Source organism: Physcomitrium patens, chromosome 1 (assembly GCF_059467195.1).
Source record: "Physcomitrium patens ecotype Gransden chromosome 1, ASM5946719v1, whole genome shotgun sequence".
Classification (NCBI taxonomy): domain Eukaryota; kingdom Viridiplantae; phylum Streptophyta; class Bryopsida; order Funariales; family Funariaceae; genus Physcomitrium; species Physcomitrium patens.
Genome location: NC_143410.1, coordinates 21,058,832 through 21,078,627, shown reverse-complemented (window position 1 = coordinate 21,078,627; position 19,796 = coordinate 21,058,832). Strand labels below are relative to the sequence as shown.

Here is a 19,796-nt window from a genome sequence, read left to right as displayed (position 1 = left end):
TTCTTGCATTATAACACCATTATAATAAAAAGGCAATATAATACTATACGCGTCTAAGGTTGCTTCAAACTTTAAAGAATTTACGGACAATTAGTATGTTGGTTAATTCTTTAAAGTCTTAGAAAAAAAAAAAAAACTATCTCAATCGTAGTTAAGTCTCTTTTTTGAACACATGAAATTATATTTTATTTTTATTGTTATTAAATAATATTTATTTCATAAAACAGCTTAGATGTAAGATAAAATGACAAAGAAGTCTTGTTATTGGCCATGAAGAGGGGAACACAAGAACATGGGAGCACAAAAACGTGGGGTTTTTTGAGGCACCATAATTTATTAGAGACTGGACCTTGGAGCTTTTACAAGCTTTTCCATGTTTAGTGACACATTTTTCCATTGGTATAAGTGTGTACATGCTTCCCATCTTTCAAATTTAATTTGACACCACCAACTATGATCGTGTGTTTTAATTATTCCATTTAAGACTTCTGACATATGTTTTCATCAAAAAGAATGTTGTATTTTCTAAACCTAAGACTAATGCAACTTAAATAAGATTCAAAATAATAACTTCATAGTTTTAAAATGATTGGTCTGAACAAATACACATCTTCAGATCTCAATCTTCATTTTAAACATGTTTGAGAGAGAAAAAAAATCTTCCATGAAATCATAATACATCCAGTATTTCCAAAGTTTGTTTTACAGTTTTAAATTTATTGACTTCTCTTTTTTTTTTTAACAACCCAAAAATAAAATTAAAATGTCTATTGATTTAATTTATTTTAACCTCCAGACCATTCTACATAACCTCAATACACATTGATAGTGTTCTTCCTTTTCCTTTTGACAGCCACCATTTGACGTCAAAATAAGGTTATTTTAACCACAATTTTACTTGTGTTACAAAAACTTGTTTGATGTTGTATGAGTACTACCATGAATATTCCAATTCAAATATTAAATATTTATTGGAAAAAGACAATTTGATGGGTTTCTTTGGCATTTTCCCCCACAAGTCCAAATCCTTCACAAGTTTGTGATATGAGATGGACTATGTCACCCTTGCATCAATCCATCAGACTATTTTTGTGTCAAGTCTGCAATTTTCTATTCTTTCATTTTATTAAAATGCTATGGTTTTTCTGTTCCAAGTAGACTCTTGTGCACCACCTTAATTCCAGGACCTTTCTTTAAAGAAATGTGCACGGTATTGACAGAGGTTATAATGTTGTTATTAAAAACATTGTACTAAAAAAGTGTATCCTTTGACTCTATGAAAGACTCAAGATAATTTTTGAATTTATTCATGTTTATTTTTTTGAAAAGTTGTAGCATAAAAATGTTGTGATTACAACACTTGGCTTCTTTTTTGAAGGTGTTGTAGAGAATCTAATTGAAAAATAATCAAAGTAATATGCTGGTTATTGGTAACCATTTTGCAAAATGACTCATCTTTAAGACACAATCACCACATCTGTTTTTACCATTTATTTAAAATATATTACACCGTACACAGGAACAATATTATGCCAAGTATTTAAAATAAAGTCTATCATATTTTGTAAACTAAGTGTAAACTGTGTTTGAATATCATCACTTCCAACAACCCATGACAAATAGAACACCTTTTGAAGTTAATCTTGAGTATATGAGAAATATCCTGCATGTCTACAACAAATCTTAAATAAATCTATTTAGTTTATTCACACACACAGGGGCATGCAGTGTTATCTTTAGCACTTCTTGAATAGACACATGACAAGATCTGAGTTTACATATTTACCCAAAAAATAAATTTTACTAGTAGACTATAAACTAATGTTAATTATATTTTATCCACCATCGAGTGATTTTAGGAAGAATCTTAGGTCTAATGTAGTTCAAGGGTATGTAAGATTGAGAAACTATTTTCGTTTGTTTTTCTATTTTTGTTGTTTCTTGTTTGTTTGTATTGTTGTTGTTGTTGTGTTTTTGTGTTTGTAAATCAAAAAGTTTAAAAAGTTTACTCATATACATATAATATAAATTTTATTAGTATTTCAAATTAAGTTTTATTATTATTTTTTTTTTATATCCATTACCTTATGTTTCAAGTATACTATTGTAAGAAATTTGATCAATGAACCAATTTATCATTTATTTATATTTTTGGGGACTGTAAAATCGACAAAGGTTTTTACTAAATTGTTCCACCCATGATGAAGAATATGATAATCATGATGAAGATGGTTGGTTTTCATTAGTTTGGATCTAGTAGTGGGGAAATGAAAGTAGAAATGATTTTATTTTTTTCATTTTCATTTTTTTTTTATTTCATGATGGTGAGGATGGGTGGATAAATTTAGTAAAAACTCACATCAATTTAACATTCTCCATAGTTTTATGTAACTTTTCTTAGAGGCATATAAGATTACAAGTTAATAAATACACAATTATTCTTACCTCCTTTGAATAACATGTTAATTTACCAAAAGCAACTTTAGTCCTTGCATTTTTTAATATGCATCTTCTTTGTTTAACATTATGTATCAATATTCTGGTGATTGTGTGTGTGTGTGTGTGTGTGTGTTTCGTTTTCTTTTTTGTTTTGTTTTGTTTTTTTTGATTTTTCTGATATTTTTTGAATAACGTACACTGAGTACATAATATGCTCTGTACACATTAAATTTTCTGTTCACATTTTTTGATTCGGTCAGCTCAAAATTAGAGACTTTATTAATTTTTTCAATAAATGCTTGTTACAAAATAGTTGAATACGCATTAAACTCGAAGTAATCATCATTAACAATCAATCTTTTCATAGTGACAATCTTCATTCGTGGTTGTTGATTATGTGTCACATATTGAAAATACACATGTCACAAGTCACATCCTTTCCGACTTTTCTGTGCAAATTAAAAAGTTATTCAAGGATGTAGAGAGCCATAGTGCAATGGACAATGTTAATACCAAATCAGTATTTACCAAATCTTGCACAAGAATATTAGTGAATTTTTTTTCTTTCCATCATAATAGAATTTTAATTTTAACGTGAAAAAAAAACCTTAGCATATAAAAACTATTTTCAGTCGTCTGTTAGTTTCATCCAAAGGATGAAGTTATACAACATATTCAAGGCATGTACCACGCGAAGTCGACACAGACCGACGATTTACATCCACAACTCGTCCTTTAAGCAGGTCCATAATTCATCCACGGATTATACGAAAATTGTCGCAATCACAGGCAACAGCGGATGGAACGGTCATGGCAACGGGAACACTTTCCACGCAGAATGGCATATCCACGGCGTGGCGCCAATACGAACCCCATCGTGCCCGTTCGCGGGAACAAGGGGAACGCGGTCGTTTTCTACAGCCCAGCCAGCGAACCAGCCGGCCAGCCGAATCAGCGCGGGAGAGGGAAGAACGCCGACGGGTAGAGAGAGTGGGGTCGAAAGCAGGGCCAGCTTCAAATTTCAAATTAACATTGTAGCTGGACGCATGGGATACCACGGTCACGGCAATTTATTTCATTATTGGCAATAGGGTGGGGCGGAGAAGGGCGGGAATAGGAGCATGGAGGTCACGCCATAATGGCCATTCTTGTATGTAAAGAAATGGAGATGGGCAGGGAAGGAAGCCCTGGGAGCAGAGAACAAGGTCTCGAGAGGTAAGGGTTTGCTTTTTGATCGAACCCCATCGAGGGAGGGATCTCGTAGAATTGCAGGGCTCGGGTCATTCCCATGAGAAGCTGAACTGCTGGAAGGGTTAAGGTGTTTACAGCTGCACTGGTGCCGAATGGTTGTGGTGGTTATGGCTGGAATTTGAGAGTGAGTTTGAGAGTGGTGGGCAGCGTACTACTGCGGTGTGGGGCATTCGTTTTTTGGTTTTTGCGGGTTTTTGTGGCCATGCTATGGCGAGACTCAGTGAGAGTCGTTGTGGTGGAGGAGGTGCCTTGGAAGTGTAGGAGAGTTGACGGCCAGTCGTTGGAGAGATAGAGCGAGAAAGAGACCGATAGGAAGGAGACGAGAGGAAAGCGGAAGATGGGAGGGAAACGGTTCTGATGCATCAGGTCATGTAGGGCAAGGTCCTGCCAGACGTGAGTTGGGGTTACCTTGGGTCGTCGGTTGGGAGGTCGAGGTATGGAGTCGATGAGCAAGGTGAGGATGAGCCCGAGGCCGACATGCGGGCGCCGAATAGTGGCTGGAAAGCGTCCACGACCTGATGACTCCAAGAACTGTGTGCGGAAGCTTCTGAAGCGGGAAATAAGTCGGGCAGGGAATTGGTCGTTCAACCGTACCAACTCGCAGGAGAAGTTCCGGAACTTTCATCTTCAGGTGGGTTGTGAGCGTTTGTGTCGTATTTGTGTGGGTAATCGCTCGTCACTTCCTGGGCACAAACGGCTTCGTGGGTGTTTCTTACGTTAGTAATTGGCTCATCGCTTAGGGCGTTTTGTTACAGTTAAGCTCAATCAGGTTGTAAACGCCGAAAGATTCGCGGTAGGAGTTGTCTTCCTTAGTTTGGACTTTTACTCGAATGTAGAGTCGAGTTTTGCAGTCGATCGTTTTTTGTTTTTTACTTGTTTGTTTCTTTTGTGGACACTTTCTTAGGTCTTATCATCAGATATTATTTCAATGGTCGAGACGGTCGTTTGATTTGTTCGGCTTTAATATATCACGTAATCCTCTCATTGTGCGTGGTGCTTGCGGGGAATAGGGTTCATCAAAATGGTTTTCTACGTTCCTGGTGTGGCACTCGATTTGTAACTTGTCATGTATGTCTGCCACTTACTGTATGCTTCTTGTGATTGTCTCTGGTCTCAGTGATTATGATACAAAAATGAAACGACTCGTTGACTGTCAGACCACGTTGTCGTCGACTGAGATTGACTTTGACCTTGCAGTCCTTAGGTCTGTTCAAAATCCTTTCATCGTATTTCTGTCTCTTCAATCAGAGTAGAAATCACTGCGTGGAGACTATTTATAACTGTTTTAGAATGTGGATGGTCTAAAACATGGCTTTGTTACGACACTGTCATCTGGTATGTGAGCTAGCTAGGATACGAGTCTCTGTTGTAGCTGTTTAATTGCCTTGTTTCTGAAAGATGTCATTCACTTACGTTTACTAGAAGCGGCATTTTTGAGGTCCATCTATGAAACATCGAGTTCTTCCTTCCCAACGTACTCTCTGCGCACTCTTCGACTGGTTCTATGCCTTTTTCCTGTTATGATTATTGCACTGTTCTTATCTTCAATCCTGGAGTAGAGATAATGTCAACCCGTTTGTCAAGACGGTATTAGATTCAGCTGTATTGGAGCTTTGGTGGAATCTGATCTACATTGTGTAGCTTAATCAGTGTGGCACGAATCAGATGCTGGGACTACTCTGTGCCCTTTTTTCAGAGTTGCACTAGGGTGCCAAGTTTAATTTGTAGGTTTTTGTCATTGTGTATAGTTGCTCATTTTTCACTTCTGGCACCCTTCTAATTTTTTCAGGAGGAGTTTGATACGCATGATCCTAAGGCCCATCAGTTCTTGAAACTACCATTCTTGAAGAAGAGATCCAGAATAGTGGAGATTGTGGCTGCTCGAGATACAGTGTTTGCATTGACACATTCAGGAATATGTGCCGCCTTTAGCAGAGGTTTGATGCTGATCTATGTGCAGTACATTGTCTGATGTCACTTTGAGTATGAAAGACCTAAATATGGTATTTATTTAATGGTGGCTCATTTTTACGATCTGACAGACACAAACAAGAGGATATGCTTTCTCAACATCAGTGCCGATGAAGTGATCCGCAGCCTTTTTTACAACAAGAACAACGATTCGTTAATAACTGTGTCTGTTTATGCTTCCGATAACTTCAGCTCATTAAAGTGCAGGACGACACCCATTGAGTAAGCACTATTGTTGGACGCTGATTCAATAGCGTTTAATAGTTTAATGATTTGGTTGCTTTGCATTAATCTGCGTAGCATGATTGGTGGATGTGTTGGGTGCTTATGAACTTAGACTTGTCGAGAAGGAGCCTGTTTTGTCCATGCTACTGCAGTTTTCATTCAAATTCAAAGGCTTCTAGAGATTAGAGTATCCCAACCCTGCTATGCAATTTCAGGTGCATGTACCAAGTCTAGCTGCCTGTCATGTATATGGAGGGCTTGGATATGTAATGAACCATAGTTTTGGAATTGTGAGACATGCACGTTATTCTGTTGCTTTCTAACGTTTTAGTCCAACAGGTACATCCGGAGGGGGCAGCCTGGTGCAGGATTTTCTCTTTTTGAGTCAGAATCTTTGAGATGGCCCGGGTTCGTTGAGTTTGATGATGTCAATGGGAAGGTTCTCACATATTCTGCACAAGATAGGTATCAGCGTTGTACGTATGGAACCCTTCAGTTGCAGTGAACTATTTTCAATTTGAACTTCAAATTATACCGCGTTTCTATGTTCCTTCTGCTACGCAGCTACGTTCTGAGTAGCGCTTTTGATTCTGAAATGTATTTGCTGTGGTACTGCTCATGTGAAACTAGTTTAAGTTTTTTCCATTTGTATCCATAATTTGTGAGAAGGGTTGATATTCTGCTTCTGATATCGAACTTGGGATGACCCTAACAGAATTTACAAGGTGTTTGATCTGAAGAATTACACAATGCTGTATTCTATATCTGACGAGCACGTGCAAGAAATCAAAATAAGGTGACTTTCTCTTTCTTGTCTCTAAACTCACGCATACCAGTAAGTTCTGCTCGATTCTTTAAGGATCAGTGTGCCTTATTTCTGTTTATTTTTCATTGGATGGTTTTGCTTACAGTTTATGTTGTTTTCTTGTCAGCCCTGGGATTATGCTGTTAATCTTTGACAGAGCACAGAGTCATGTGCCCCTGAAGATTCTGTCCATTGAAGATGGTTCCGTCTTGAAAGCTTTTAATCATCTTCTTCATCGAAACAAAAAAGTTGACTTTATTGAACAGTTCAACGAGAAACTGCTTGTCAAGCAAGAAAATGAGAATCTGCAAATTCTTGATGTGAGTTTCATTGAAAACGAAGTAAATCTCCATTTTTGAATCTCCTGAGTTGCTTGAACTATTCGATATCGATTTCTTTAGAGATTGTGCGTTTGATGCTGTATTCTGTCTACAATATGGTCGGTGCTAATGTCTGAAATACCAATTTGCAGGTTAGGAACTCTCAAATGACAGAAGTAAGCAGAACTGAGTTCATGACACCCTCCGCATTCATATTCTTGTATGAGAATCAGCTATTTCTTACATTCCGCAACAGAACGGTTGCTGTGTGGAACTTTAGGGGAGAGCTGGTCACGTCGTTTGAGGATCACCTACTATGGTATCCTGATTGCAATACAAATAACATATATATCACCAGTGAACAAGATCTCATCATTTCATATTGCAAGGCTCACCCGGACAATTCTGCCGAGGAAGGTATGACCGATGCTTTGCTGGTATGTGGGTTGGTGTGCTTCTGAAAGAGAACGAAATTTGAAAACTCTTCGTGTAGCTACGTCGTTGACTTTGAATATATAATCTTCTTTAATTTAATAATTTTCAGTATCTTTTCAATGTGACATTTTTTTTATTTATATCTCGCTTTGCTGATGCAGTTGGTTCTATTAATATCAGCAACATCCTGACTGGGAAGTGTCTCGCAAAAATTAGGGCGGATGACCCTAGTGTTGGAGTCAGCCCTCGAACGCGTTCCAATTCCTCAAATATCAGAAGCTCTGTGCAGGAAGCTCTAGAGGATGTTACTGCTTTGTTTTACGATGAAGAAAGGAACGAGATTTACACTGGAAACCGGCATGGACTAGTGCATGTTTGGTCAAACTAGGTTTATCTGGGGAAATTTACAGTTCGTTAGATTTTTCTTATCTGGTGGGTATACTCGTGATAAATCTTTGGCTACTCTTCATGTCGACAATCTCTGTTGTGTGTCAAAACACGACCTCAGCTGATGTTACCGATTCAGCAGTTGGGCAATCTTTCAACTGGCTGTACCCGATGTAAGAATCTTGGATGTCACTTCTCGAGACAGTGGTGGAACTTATCAAGGCTGAGGTGGGAATGTACGTGATGGTGTTCTTCATCAGCATGCGTTCTGATGTAGAGGCTGGCTGTGACTCCGCATACTGGTACTGTTGGGCTTATTAGAGATGGTAAAGCGTCAGTAACGCTTAGTTTGTTCGTCCGAGCTGCTGTATCTCAATTGATACTTGGAATACGCATTCAATATCCAGCTTTTGGATCAACGGACCGGTATAGGACCCTGGCAGTTTCGAACACTATGTACAAGAAACGATCCAGACAAGTTATTAGTGAAGGTTATCCTTTTTGAGAAAGCTTTTGCTTTCTGGATAAATTTATAAATGTATACTTTGTAGATGAGCTAGAGTTTCAAGAAAAACAGAATGTGGTCACTGTAATTTTAAAGCTTGAGGCCTCAGTAAAATCATGATTGATTAATATATCTACTGTGACACTCTCTCCTGTCGGGAACCTGTGTGGACTGAATTGAGATATGAAAGTGCATTTGCGTTGTGGGCGTATTGTATATGAATGGTGGGTCCTCGTGCAGGGAGAATCATAAGCATCACTTATTCCTATGGACATTCTTTCCAGAAGTTTTGTGTATCTTGTAGGTCGATGGTGTTGCAATGATCGGTATGTAGAAGGATATGTGAAATATTTTGTAGATGAGCTGGAGTTTCACTTTTATCAAATGTCACTTAGAAAATTATGTTGCACTTACTTTATGTGCCCCCTTAGGTTCTCAAATGTGAAACATTATATATTACATCATGAGGTATGCAGACCATGACATTATTTTAAGGAATTCTTCTAAGTGTTGATGGGTAAAATATAGAGCTTTGATAAATGAAATATATGATAAAATTATACTACATAAAAAAACATGAACTATCACTTCAACTTTATTTTATTTTATTTTATTTTTTAAATTTCTAAATACAAGTGTGCTTTGTTAGCACATTCTTTTTTTAAAAAATTTTTGATACAATTATCTAACATTCCTAATCTCAAAATGACTTTGTAAACATAGATTTGCATTGTTAATTGTTATTTGCTATTTTGCACCTGTTACAAGATTTCTTGTTTAAATCATCTCTTGAGTATATTAGCAAAATGTCTCCTATTAGTTATAACTTAATACTATAGCAAACCAAGTGATATAACTATGTGCATAACAATTGGTTGCTACTAATATACTTGCCTTGCTATTGTCAAACTATTGTATATAAAAGTTAAATAAGATGTAGTTTGAAAAAGGTTTTTTGTAAATTAGTCTACTTTCTAAAATCTGTAACACATTTGAGAATAATTTATTGAATTATTTACAAAATAATGCACATTATGTGCAATTTATTTCATGCCATCATTTTTTTCTATGTTATTTAAAAGCTTTTCACTTGTAAATATTTTGATTTAATCATAATAATAATAAAATAAAAAATTATTATTATTATTATATTCAATTAAATATCTTTAGTACTAGGGAGAAGCATAGATAATACATAGATGTTTGATTAATGCCTATAAAACACATAATCTTTATTAGAAATACTGTAGCAAAAATAAGTACTAAATTTAAAATTACAAAAATATCCAAATAAATACAATGATGCCACTTGCATCAATTGTTTTTTGGGAATCAGCATTCACTAATTTGCATTGTAGGTGCTTGAGTTAGGGCAAAAGATTTTACTCATCACCCATTGTTTCTAAGCGTGGAGTTAGATTGTATCTAAAAAAATGGAGAGAAAGAGAAAACAAAAGACTTCATCAAATAAAAAATTCTATGTTTTACTAGATGAATATCACAAAAAAATCTATTAGACATGATAAATATGATTTGAATCTACATGATGACAATAAGTAAACCACAACACTAATATTTAATTATCTCATTTACATTAGTTTATTTTAAATATTGCATCTTTTCTTAAACTACCAATTGGCCATTCTTATCTACTCTTAGACCATTTTTATCACCCTTTAGACCACCATCAAAAAACTTATAAGTTAGAAAACTCTTCATTTGTATAACCATCTACTATTTACCCTCATTTAATACCTAAAATGAGGAGGGTTCCCAACCGTCTCTCGCATGCTTCCCCTATGCCCGCCCACTTTGTGCGGTCGCTCATCGGAACCCGCCTCTTCTCCTCTTTTCAGGGCCTGTCCTAAGCTCGGTTACCCCTGCACGCAGTTCTTGAAATCTTGATCAGGCCTTTGTTATCGAATGAGTCTCTCGTCATCTGCTCTGTTGCTGCGATCGATCGAGCAGGAGCACTCGGAAAAATTACGAGTGCCTCGAGGTTTTTTCGTTTTGTTGTGGTTGTAGGTTGTGAAAGGGCTTCGAGAGGCGTGGTTGAGGAGTTCATTTGAGGCGGGCACGAGAGTTATGGCCGTTGCTCGAAGCGAGACGAACTTTTAGCGCGGATGTTTGTGAAGAGGGCTCAGAGGGACGAGGATCCCTGTTGTGGATTGGTTCACGGACTAAGTATTGGATATGTTGATGAATTTGAGGAAGCGATGTTGAACATGGTTATCTTAGTTGGTTACGTGTCCGGGAGAGGGAACCATCACATTTGGAAGGTTAATTGCTGGAAATGTGATGATCTTTAAACCAGTTATTGTTTTGTATGACGATGGGATCTGCATGTATTTCTCGCAGTTGGTAAAGCGTCTGTGGATTGTGGATTGTGCAGCTAACTTTTGAATAGTGTTTCTGAAGGAGGCGGTTCTAACGTTTCATGATGGCCTTTCCTCGAGGCCTTCATGCTGTACATTGTGTGCATCCGCCGTTACCGGAGTCACCGTCGCCTTCAAAGAGGTCTCCAACACCTCCTGCGTGCTCGCCGCCCAGGCCTTCATCACCTCCCAAAAACCAATTCCTAATGCAATTGTTTCGGGATTCCAATCCAGAGCCTATTATCTTAACAGTAAACATTGATCGTTCAGAAAAGGAGCCTATGGCATATCGGGGGGGTTTTAAGGACATAAGAACTGGTACATGTAGTCTCTGTTGCGAATTCTTCCCTGCAACTAGTAACACCTTAATGCGTGGATGATGAGCTTTGGATACATGCAGATTTATATTCCGAGCGATGGTTTTTAGTAAGGTTGTGTTCACTTGGGAGTTTTTAGATGTCAATATTGGCCACGCAGTTTAGCTTTGACTTGAAGCTGATGAATTATTCCTGGCCACTCTGTTTTAGAAACGATCTTATACTTTTTACTTTCAAGTATGAGACTCTTTACTCACTCTAAGCTCCTTTGTTTATACTGCAGAGGAAGATTGTGACGTTAGTTTCATGGATGTGGGAGGTTGCAAAAATAGGTATCGAGTACTTGAATGCTGTTGCCCAGACACTGGAGTTGTGGCCTCCTGGCAAGAAGCTGAAAACCTACCCGGTGATGATGTCACGTGAGACTCAGCTATCTTGGCTCCGAACGCGAGTACATCAAACCTACAGGGAGGCATTCACCCAGATGGATAAAAATCCGACCTACTGGTCATTGGACAAGAATGGGGTAGTGATAAGCGACACCTTCGACTACTACAAGATCCCTGGACTTTATGAGGACTCGGATGCGTGGGAACGGAAACGAATTGCGGCTGTTATATTTATTCAAAAGCACACTCGCCGGAAAATTGCTCAACGAACTGCGAACCGCATGCGCCAATATGCTGCAAAAATGAAGGAGGTTGATGTCCCAGTCTATTTTCAGTGAATTTCAAATCCCCATGTGTTGTTTACAAAACTTGTGGCATTCCATTGAGCATTTATACCATCCGCGTGTGTCTATATTGGCAGTTCTGGATTGTGAGAGACAGGATCAATAAAGAAAACGCTGAGGCGAGAGTGCAGTACGAGATCCAACGGCGTCTACATCCCTCCACTCTGAATGATTTTAATCTATTGTGCAAAGAACTTGAGACGTGGCAAGTGGAGGCATGTTCTCTTCCCATCAAGTTATTTCAACCTGAATCGCATTGTTGTGACCTTGAGAGAAACTTGTTCTTGTACTCATTAGTTTGTATTGATATTCACTTCTGTTCTTGAACCAAATGATAACGGAAAAAGTTTGATTCGAAAGAAATTCTTCGTTGTCAATTTAATACATTGACTTTGTTTCAGTTAGACATGCCGCTCTTCCAGTAAGAAATGTTCATGGAGACACTGAATTTGGACATCATTGAATCTATGTACTTTCAGGAATACAGGAGACTAAATGCAAAGAACTTGGAAGGAGAGGAAAAGAAAAAAGCTTGTAAAGAGCTTATGGAAAAGGTAGAACTTTGATAAATCACTGTTATAATATAAGCCAGTGACACAGATTCTTTTTCGCCATGAGTTAAGTTATATTTGCCCAATAGCCTCTGTGATTTATCCTTATATTGATTTAACCGACAGAAATTGCTGTGAAATGCAGCAATTGAAATTGATCCAAACAATAGACAATTTAAAATTAAAGACAGAGGTCGTCGTTCATCGTAGAATGATAGAAAGGAAGTTGACAACAATGGCACTTCCAAAAGTTTGGGAGTTGACTAATGGCCAGCTAATCAACGTCACAACTCCAGCAACAATTCGAGCAGGAGAACTTGGGCAGGTGATTTTGAGCTTGTGTATTTCTGCAGCTGTTTGTCAGTGTGTGCGGCTTAACGCCCAGAATCGTGAAGTGATCGGTTAGTGCAATGCTTTAATCACTGTCGGTTCGTTTTGTTTTGCTTGCGACAGTTGTACCGAGAACTTGAAAAGAAAGTGGAATCCATGGACGACAGAATGGCGATTCTGGGCTATGTTAAGTGGACTGTGCAGGTTTTTGATACTGTTTTAACAAGGGAGATACTAAACCTAATTCAAAGAGAAGCTGATCTTATGTACCGAGGTCGATCAGCTAAATCGATTTCAGGCCTTCGGAAACGAATCCTACATCGGTTTTGGGCGGTACTGCACTCATACACCTGTGAACCGTCAACTATTTGCCATTGCAGTCTGTCTATATAATAAGTACAGTGCTTTGTGTATAAGCTAAGACTTTCTGCAGAATGAGCATTGTAAAGATAAGGTCAATTTCGAGGTGGTGTCTACTAAATCTTTTTTCTTTCCTAAATGCAGTTCGTAGAGGATCCATTATACAACCCCGAGGCCCAAATGTTTGCAAATGAGCCAACAGACTTTGATTATGGAAATAAGCACTTTCAGTGCATGAGAGATGCGCTTAACAAATTTCCATGAGATGAATCTATTTCAGAAACTTGATTTGAGTCCCCTGTGCCTTGATCACAGTTACTGCAATGGTGGTCCCGCACTGCATCTGCAGAAATTGATTTATTTTTTTCATTTCGGATTTATTGTCTGGATGCCATACATTGCTATGTGGATCCAAACTCAGGCATTCAGATGGCTACAGTACTGGGCCCGCGTAGCAATGCCCGTTTGAAGTGTTGTAACAAGTCACATTCACACCTCATGACAACAAGCCACGGCAAAGATTCTGGATGAATGATTACATAGCCACCGCATGGCAACTTGCCTTTACAAAGGGATAGGCAAGTAAATTGGGAACAAGTTCACTTTTGCTAAAACTCCTCTTAATCAATCATAATACTAGATTTATTCTTTGCCAATATTTGACTGCAAACAGATAAGGAACTTGAAATATTTATATACTATATTTATAATATGACTAATTCACTTCTTATATATATATTATATTTTATGTTTTTTGATGTAATATTAGGTTTCAAAATGGTATTAGAGCAATGGCTTTGAATGTAGAATTGTAGAAGTAGTTTTTAGAGGAAACTTCAGCACCAAAGAGGAATCCTACATCATCTTGTTTATAAACTTCAACAACTAAAAAAGAAGACTTGGTACTTATCCTTTGGATAATTATTGGAGAACTATTGAGACTTGCATTGTTGACAAAAATTACATGTATAGTTGAATGAAGCTGCCAGTTGAAAAGACATCTAAAGATCTAAGTTTTTGACAAAAGCTGCCAACTTGCACCAAATAGAAATTACAATCAAGTGAACATGTTGTATAAACTTCTCATTTTGTATTATAAAAAAAATAGACTTACTACAAGTCCTAAGTCTATATTTATGTATACAAAAAATTAAGTTAGCCAAAAGAGATAGATTCTTTTTTCTTCTAAAATGACTTTAAAAAAAACTTGTTATATAGCTGATTCCAACAAGGTTGAAGACATATCCAATTATAGAGTGTGAAAAATCAAAATCATGACCATTTTGAGAGAGAAGAAATTCAAATATTATATTTTCCTAAAAGAATTCAAAATCATTATAGAATTTAGAATTTTTATACTTGAGATTGAGTAAGAAAGAAAAGACGAAGTATTAACAATCATAATATTTTCATTGAAAGATAAAATATTGCATCATGTTGTAAAAAGTGAGAACCTTACAACATGTGGAGACATGTTCAAAAATATATTTGAAGCTACTAATAGAAAAAAGCCTTTCCATCTTAGCAATAGACTTGGGAATATCAAAATGATCGATGGAATCACTACAGAAGACTTCATCAAGTCAGTCAAAGAGTTGGTCATTCAACTCCAAGTGTTAGAGACATGATACCAAATATAAGAATGGTTTAGATTATGCTTGGAGTTCTATCCAAAAGCTATGATGCCTTCATACATGTATTACTGTGTCAGGATGAACTATTCAACTTCGAAAAACTTTATAGCAAGTTACTATTAGAAGAAGTAAAGAAGGAAGATGAAAAAATTTGAAATAAAGTTTTTTTAATAGAAAGAGCTAGAGGACACTTTGGAACATATTACAAAGGATTAAGAACTTATCATGATATCCAAAGATCAAAGAAGATTAGAAGCATACAACTAAATGTCAATAGCAATATACCACCAAAATTTTGTAAACCTATGCAAAGGAATCATTCGAATAACTATAGAATTTAGGACTATTTTATAAGAAAGTAGGGAAAATCTCCCATACTTTAAAAATGCTACATCTTTTGTCAAGAATAATGAGCAAAGCATTGATCTTAAATAAATGTTATCTAAAAAAAACCAATGGTAGAAGAATTGACAATAGGAGCTTAAATGTTTGAAGCAATAATGGTATCAATAGACATCAATAACAACAATATAAGTTGGTATTTAGATTTTGGTACCACAAAACATATAAGAAGAGATTCATCAAAAATATTTGAGTTAAAGACAATTAAAGATTCTAATGTTTGCTCAATTAATATGACCTCTTATTTAATTATAGGCTAAGGCAATGTACTTTTTAAATGTGATGGAGTAATAAAGAGAATCAGCAATGCTTTATATATTTTTGGTGTCACAAAAAATTGATATCAATAGGTAATATAATAAATAAATATTATATTATTATATTTAGATGGATCCACTATCAAATAGTAAATACATCTGACCCATCCAAAGTCATTACTAGAAGAAGCTATGATTCTACCAATGGATTGTATAAGTTAGAATCTAATAGTTTGGAATCTCACGTATATCTCATAGAAGAAAAATCAATTGATCTATGATATTTGAGGTTAAGACATGTTAATTTTAAAACCTTACATGAAATGACTAACATGGTAGAAGGATTACCACTATTACAAACAAAGAATAGGCCATGTCGACATTGCTTAGAAGATAAACATAGAAGATTTAATATTTCAAAGAAATCAAAGAATAAGACCATACAAAGAAATAATATTATACACACAAATCTTTGTAGGCCAATGCTAACAATGCTTTTATCTGGTTTTAGGTATTTCATAATATTTATTGATAATTATTCTAAAAAGACCTAGATCTATTTTTTGAAGTTGAAGTCATAAATCTTTCAAACTTTCAAGAACTTTAAAATATTGATTGAAAAAAAAAAGGAGATAACATTAAGAATATAAAAATAAATCAATGTAAAAAGTAAACATCTAAAGTTTTTGGGACATTTTGTACCATTAATGACATTATACATGAGAAGATTCAAGCATACACCATACCAAAATGAAATAGAAAAGTGTAAGAATTAATTACTTCTTGAGTAAGTACAAAGCATGAATCTTATTTTTGATGTCTATATATATATATATATATATATATACATATATAATCAAAGGTAATCAATACATCAATATATATCATTAACATGTGCTTTAGAAGGAGTAATAATGGCATGACTCCAGAAAAGAGGTTATAAGATTCAAAACTATAGTTGTCAACCTTAGAATCTTTAGATCACTTGCCTATGTCCATATCTTAAAAAATCAATAAAAAAATTGCAATCTAATCAGTAAAATATTTTTTCTTGAAATATGATTTAGTCACAAATGCATATTAATTATTTAATCTATAGACTAGAAAAATCATCATCGATAAAGATGTTATATTCAATAAAAAATTATTTAGAATTACAAGGATAATATTACCACAACTTATAGACTAAAATAAAAGAGTAGATTTTACCACAATAAATGAAGTTGCATCTCTTCTTTCACTCATCACAATTTTAGAAGAAGATATCCATTTACAACCTCAAGAAGAGTAGACAACAATGGCTCACCAAGGGATTGAAACAACATCATCCAATACAACACTAATATCCTAAGTTAAAAAATCATCATAGGTGAGAAGACCAACAATTCAATTAGAAGATTATATCTATATAATTGGTCTTAAAGATTCTAATACAATTGAAGAAACAAGTCAATACTTAGAATAGACTAGAGCAATGGAGAAGGAACTTCATTCTATCTAAAAAAAATTAAATTTAGAAGTTGGTTTATAGATTAGTAGAAAAAACTACTATCACCTAAAAATAAATTTTAAAGAGTAAGTAATTATTGACAATAAGATAGAAAAATTCAAAACAAGATTAATTCCTTGAAGATTTGAAAAAAAAAAGATATTGACTATTAAGATATCTTTGTATTTATGGTCAATAGGCCAATAATTTATTTTGTAGTTATCATGGCAACAACAAGAGGATAGAATATACGTCTTTTAGACATAAAAAATATATTTCAAAATAGAAATTTCAAAAAATAGATACACATGAAATTATTCTAAGATTTGTTCTTCTCTTAGAAAGAAAACTAAGGTAAAATCTACTTACTTAAAAATGTAATGTATGATCTTAAAGAAGCTAGTAGGGCTTGATCATTAAAACTCATGTATTCTTGATAGACTTTGGTATGATTAGAATAAAAACAGACTACAATATATATTTTTGTAAAGAAGAGTAATTCACCTTGATAGTGCTAATATGTGTAGATGACCTATTGATTACCAAAAATCACATAGTTTATATTGATGCACTAGAGCAAAAACTAGAGCATAAACTAGAGCAAAAACTAGAGAGTAGATTTGAAATATCAAAATTAGAATTATTCACTTTTTACATTGAAATAGAATTTATTCATCTCTCATAAGGAATAATATTGCTTCAAAGGAACTATATACTAAATCTCTTTGAAAGATTCAACTTAACAAATTGTAATGGACATATATATTTACTCCAATAGTTACTCATATGATTAGCTAGAAGTAAAAAAATATAGATTAATTTCATAAAGTCTTCTAGAGAAGATTTCTAGAAGCTTCATAGATGTAGTTTTGACTTTAGATAAGTTTATAGGTTAGAAACTTGGCCAACAAATTAACCAAATATTGATAGCTTATAGAACAAGCTAACTATGTGGTGCATACGTAGATAATTTACCTTGCAAGTTAAGACATGTAACTACCAAAGACAACACATGTTGGAGGTTCTATAGAATATTGCCACATAACTCTTGGTTGAATAGTATATATGGAGGTAAGAGTGAAGCCTTCTTCACTCTTGTGAATGCCTTTCTAGTCCTTAGTCTTGTTTCAAAACTTTCTAGTCTTCTTATTTTTGGCAATAGCTATTCTAGTTTAATATTATATCACCTTTTGAGTGACTTTTTAGTTCTCTTCAGTGACATAAGAGTGTATAGAAGATTTTCTTTCTTCGAGATTCATGTCCTTGATAATTTAAAAAGAATGCTAACATACTATTTTTGACTTTTTTAAGAAGTGAATGAATTACTCCACTTCTATTGTTGTATTTTGAAGGTTGCTGACTACCTATCTTTAAACAAAATCTTATTTTCTAACACTGATCTTTTCCTTAAAGAGAAAAAGTTACCCTTCTTTGTAAATTTTTTTATTAGAGGTAGTAGATTATTTTTCTCTAATTTAACTTTTTGAATTTGTTTGAATTGTTTATAGAAGGAAAGATTACGGAAGCTACTCTTAGCAAAAGTGAGAATAGATTTGCAACTATTGTAGATCTTTATGAGCTTGTCAATTCTCTAAGAGTGAAAATCTCATATATTTCCAATGTGAATTATGGAGGTACTATGCCTATGCATATGGAAGAAATTTAAAGTTTGCAGTAAGAAGTTGAGCAATTGAAAGAAGCAAATAGATTGACATTACAACCAAATCAAGGGAGTTTTGTTTCTATAAGTATGAAGAGGACAATGATTAGTATGCTTGACAAGTTTCATAGAACAAGATCAAAATTTTGAAGATTTTTACAATAAGTTAAGCTCTATCTAAGGTTGCATCTTTTTCAATACCTTGATGGATTTAATCAAGTCGGATTCATAGGCACAATTCTATCAAGAAGCACTTTCTTTTGGATTGTAATTTTAATGAAAAAAGATTTGTAACTCCTTTATGATTTGAATTCATTCCTAGAAGTGTTTACGGCCACATTTGGAGAAAGTGATTGAGAAAGAGTAGCAGAGACTAAGTTCTTATCTTCATGGCAAAGATCATGGTCAACCACCATATATGCTATTGAATTCCAAAACCTGGCTTCTGGCATGGACTAGAATGACAAAGCCCTTTTCAATCAATTTTGATATGGATTCAAGGATTATGTTAAAGACTTATTATTGAAAATGCTATAGATAGAATCTTTAAGATAATTTATTGCTCAAGCCATTACATGTGATAATCAATTATTTGAAAGACATCAAGGACAAAGATATGGCTGGAGAAGAACAAATCAAATAATGATGGCAACTCCTAAGTTTTTAGAAAATTATTTATCAAAGCCAATTCAAGTTGATACAGTGTCATATTACATGAAATCTTGCTTGAGAATGTGCTAGGCACTTGTTTGTGGAAGATAAAAGGAATTTACAACAATAAGTCCTAATCACTTTAACAAAATCATATATAAATTTCTATAAAAGCTTAAAAAATATAATAAAGCATCAATTAAATTTAATTATTATTATTTCATTTTATTTTTATTTTTAATATTTTTATTTTTATTTTTAAAATAAATTATAAAAAAAAACACAAAGAAATCTTAAAAAAACCTAAAAGAAATTATAAAGAAATCCTAAAATAATCCAAATCAAATCCTAAACCAAATCAAATACTAACTCTAACTAAATCCTAATTCTAATCAAATCCCAATCTTAATTTTAACCAAAACCTAAATCCTAACCAAATCCTAATCTTAACCAAATTCTAATCAATTTTTTTTAAATCTCAAACAAATTTCTAACAACCTTACAACAAATTTTAAAATTCAATAACTAATATTAGAATCATTGATTTTAACTCGAATTTTATACGTTTTTTTACTAATTAATTTAAAAATAAGCACAAAAAAAAATTTGAAAAGGATTAAAATTATCAAATAGACAATAACTTCAAAAACGTGCTTGAATATTCATTGGCCTCCTTCTCCAACCTTGATGCCTATCTCC

At 34.5% G+C, this 19,796-nt stretch overlaps 2 protein-coding genes across 6 annotated transcripts; both read left to right on the top strand.

Annotated features, from left to right (window-relative positions):
- The first annotated feature begins 3,616 nt into the window (after positions 1-3,616).
- LOC112285979 (uncharacterized) lies at positions 3,617-8,470 on the top strand. Its single transcript, XM_024527415.3, has 8 exons — positions 3,617-4,321; positions 5,480-5,627; positions 5,733-5,883; positions 6,226-6,351; positions 6,602-6,682; positions 6,819-7,011; positions 7,164-7,428; positions 7,608-8,470. Exons 1-8 carry the CDS (start codon positions 4,127-4,129, stop codon positions 7,832-7,834), a joined length of 1,386 nt encoding a protein of 461 aa, XP_024383183.1. The 5' UTR covers positions 3,617-4,126; the 3' UTR covers positions 7,835-8,470.
- A 1,693-nt stretch (positions 8,471-10,163) lies between these two features.
- Positions 10,164-13,660, top strand: LOC112290338 (uncharacterized). 5 transcript variants are annotated; one of them, XM_024536696.3, is made up of 8 exons: positions 10,164-10,617; positions 10,757-11,031; positions 11,363-11,730; positions 11,841-11,978; positions 12,243-12,317; positions 12,460-12,639; positions 12,768-12,977; positions 13,149-13,660. In XM_024536696.3, exons 2-8 carry the CDS (start codon positions 10,776-10,778, stop codon positions 13,266-13,268), a joined length of 1,347 nt encoding a protein of 448 aa, XP_024392464.1. In that variant the 5' UTR covers positions 10,164-10,617; positions 10,757-10,775; the 3' UTR covers positions 13,269-13,660. The 5 variants fall into 5 exon arrangements, with proteins under 5 accessions (XP_024392464.1, XP_024392380.1, XP_024392307.1 ...); XM_024536612.3 differs by having other exon boundaries at positions 10,746-11,031; XM_024536539.3 differs by having other exon boundaries at positions 10,165-10,617; positions 10,731-11,031.
- Positions 13,661-19,796: the final 6,136 nt, after the last annotated feature.

Bases quoted from the DNA above. Each gene is read 5' to 3' on its own strand.
- LOC112285979 (XM_024527415.3), top strand. From the start codon at position 4,127: ATGGAGTCGATGAGCAAGGTGAGGATGAGCCCGAGGCCGACATGCGGG. The intron at 4,322-5,479 runs GTGGGTTGTGAG...TAATTTTTTCAG, and splicing joins TCCGGAACTTTCATCTTCAG to GAGGAGTTTGATACGCATGA. The intron at 5,884-6,225 runs GTAAGCACTATT...TTAGTCCAACAG, and splicing joins TGCAGGACGACACCCATTGA to GTACATCCGGAGGGGGCAGC.
- LOC112290338 (XM_024536696.3), top strand. From the start codon at position 10,776: ATGATGGCCTTTCCTCGAGGCCTTCATGCTGTACATTGTGTGCATCCG. The intron at 11,731-11,840 runs GTTGATGTCCCA...CTATATTGGCAG, and splicing joins ATGCTGCAAAAATGAAGGAG to TTCTGGATTGTGAGAGACAG. The intron at 12,640-12,767 runs GTGATTTTGAGC...TGCTTGCGACAG, and splicing joins GAGCAGGAGAACTTGGGCAG to TTGTACCGAGAACTTGAAAA.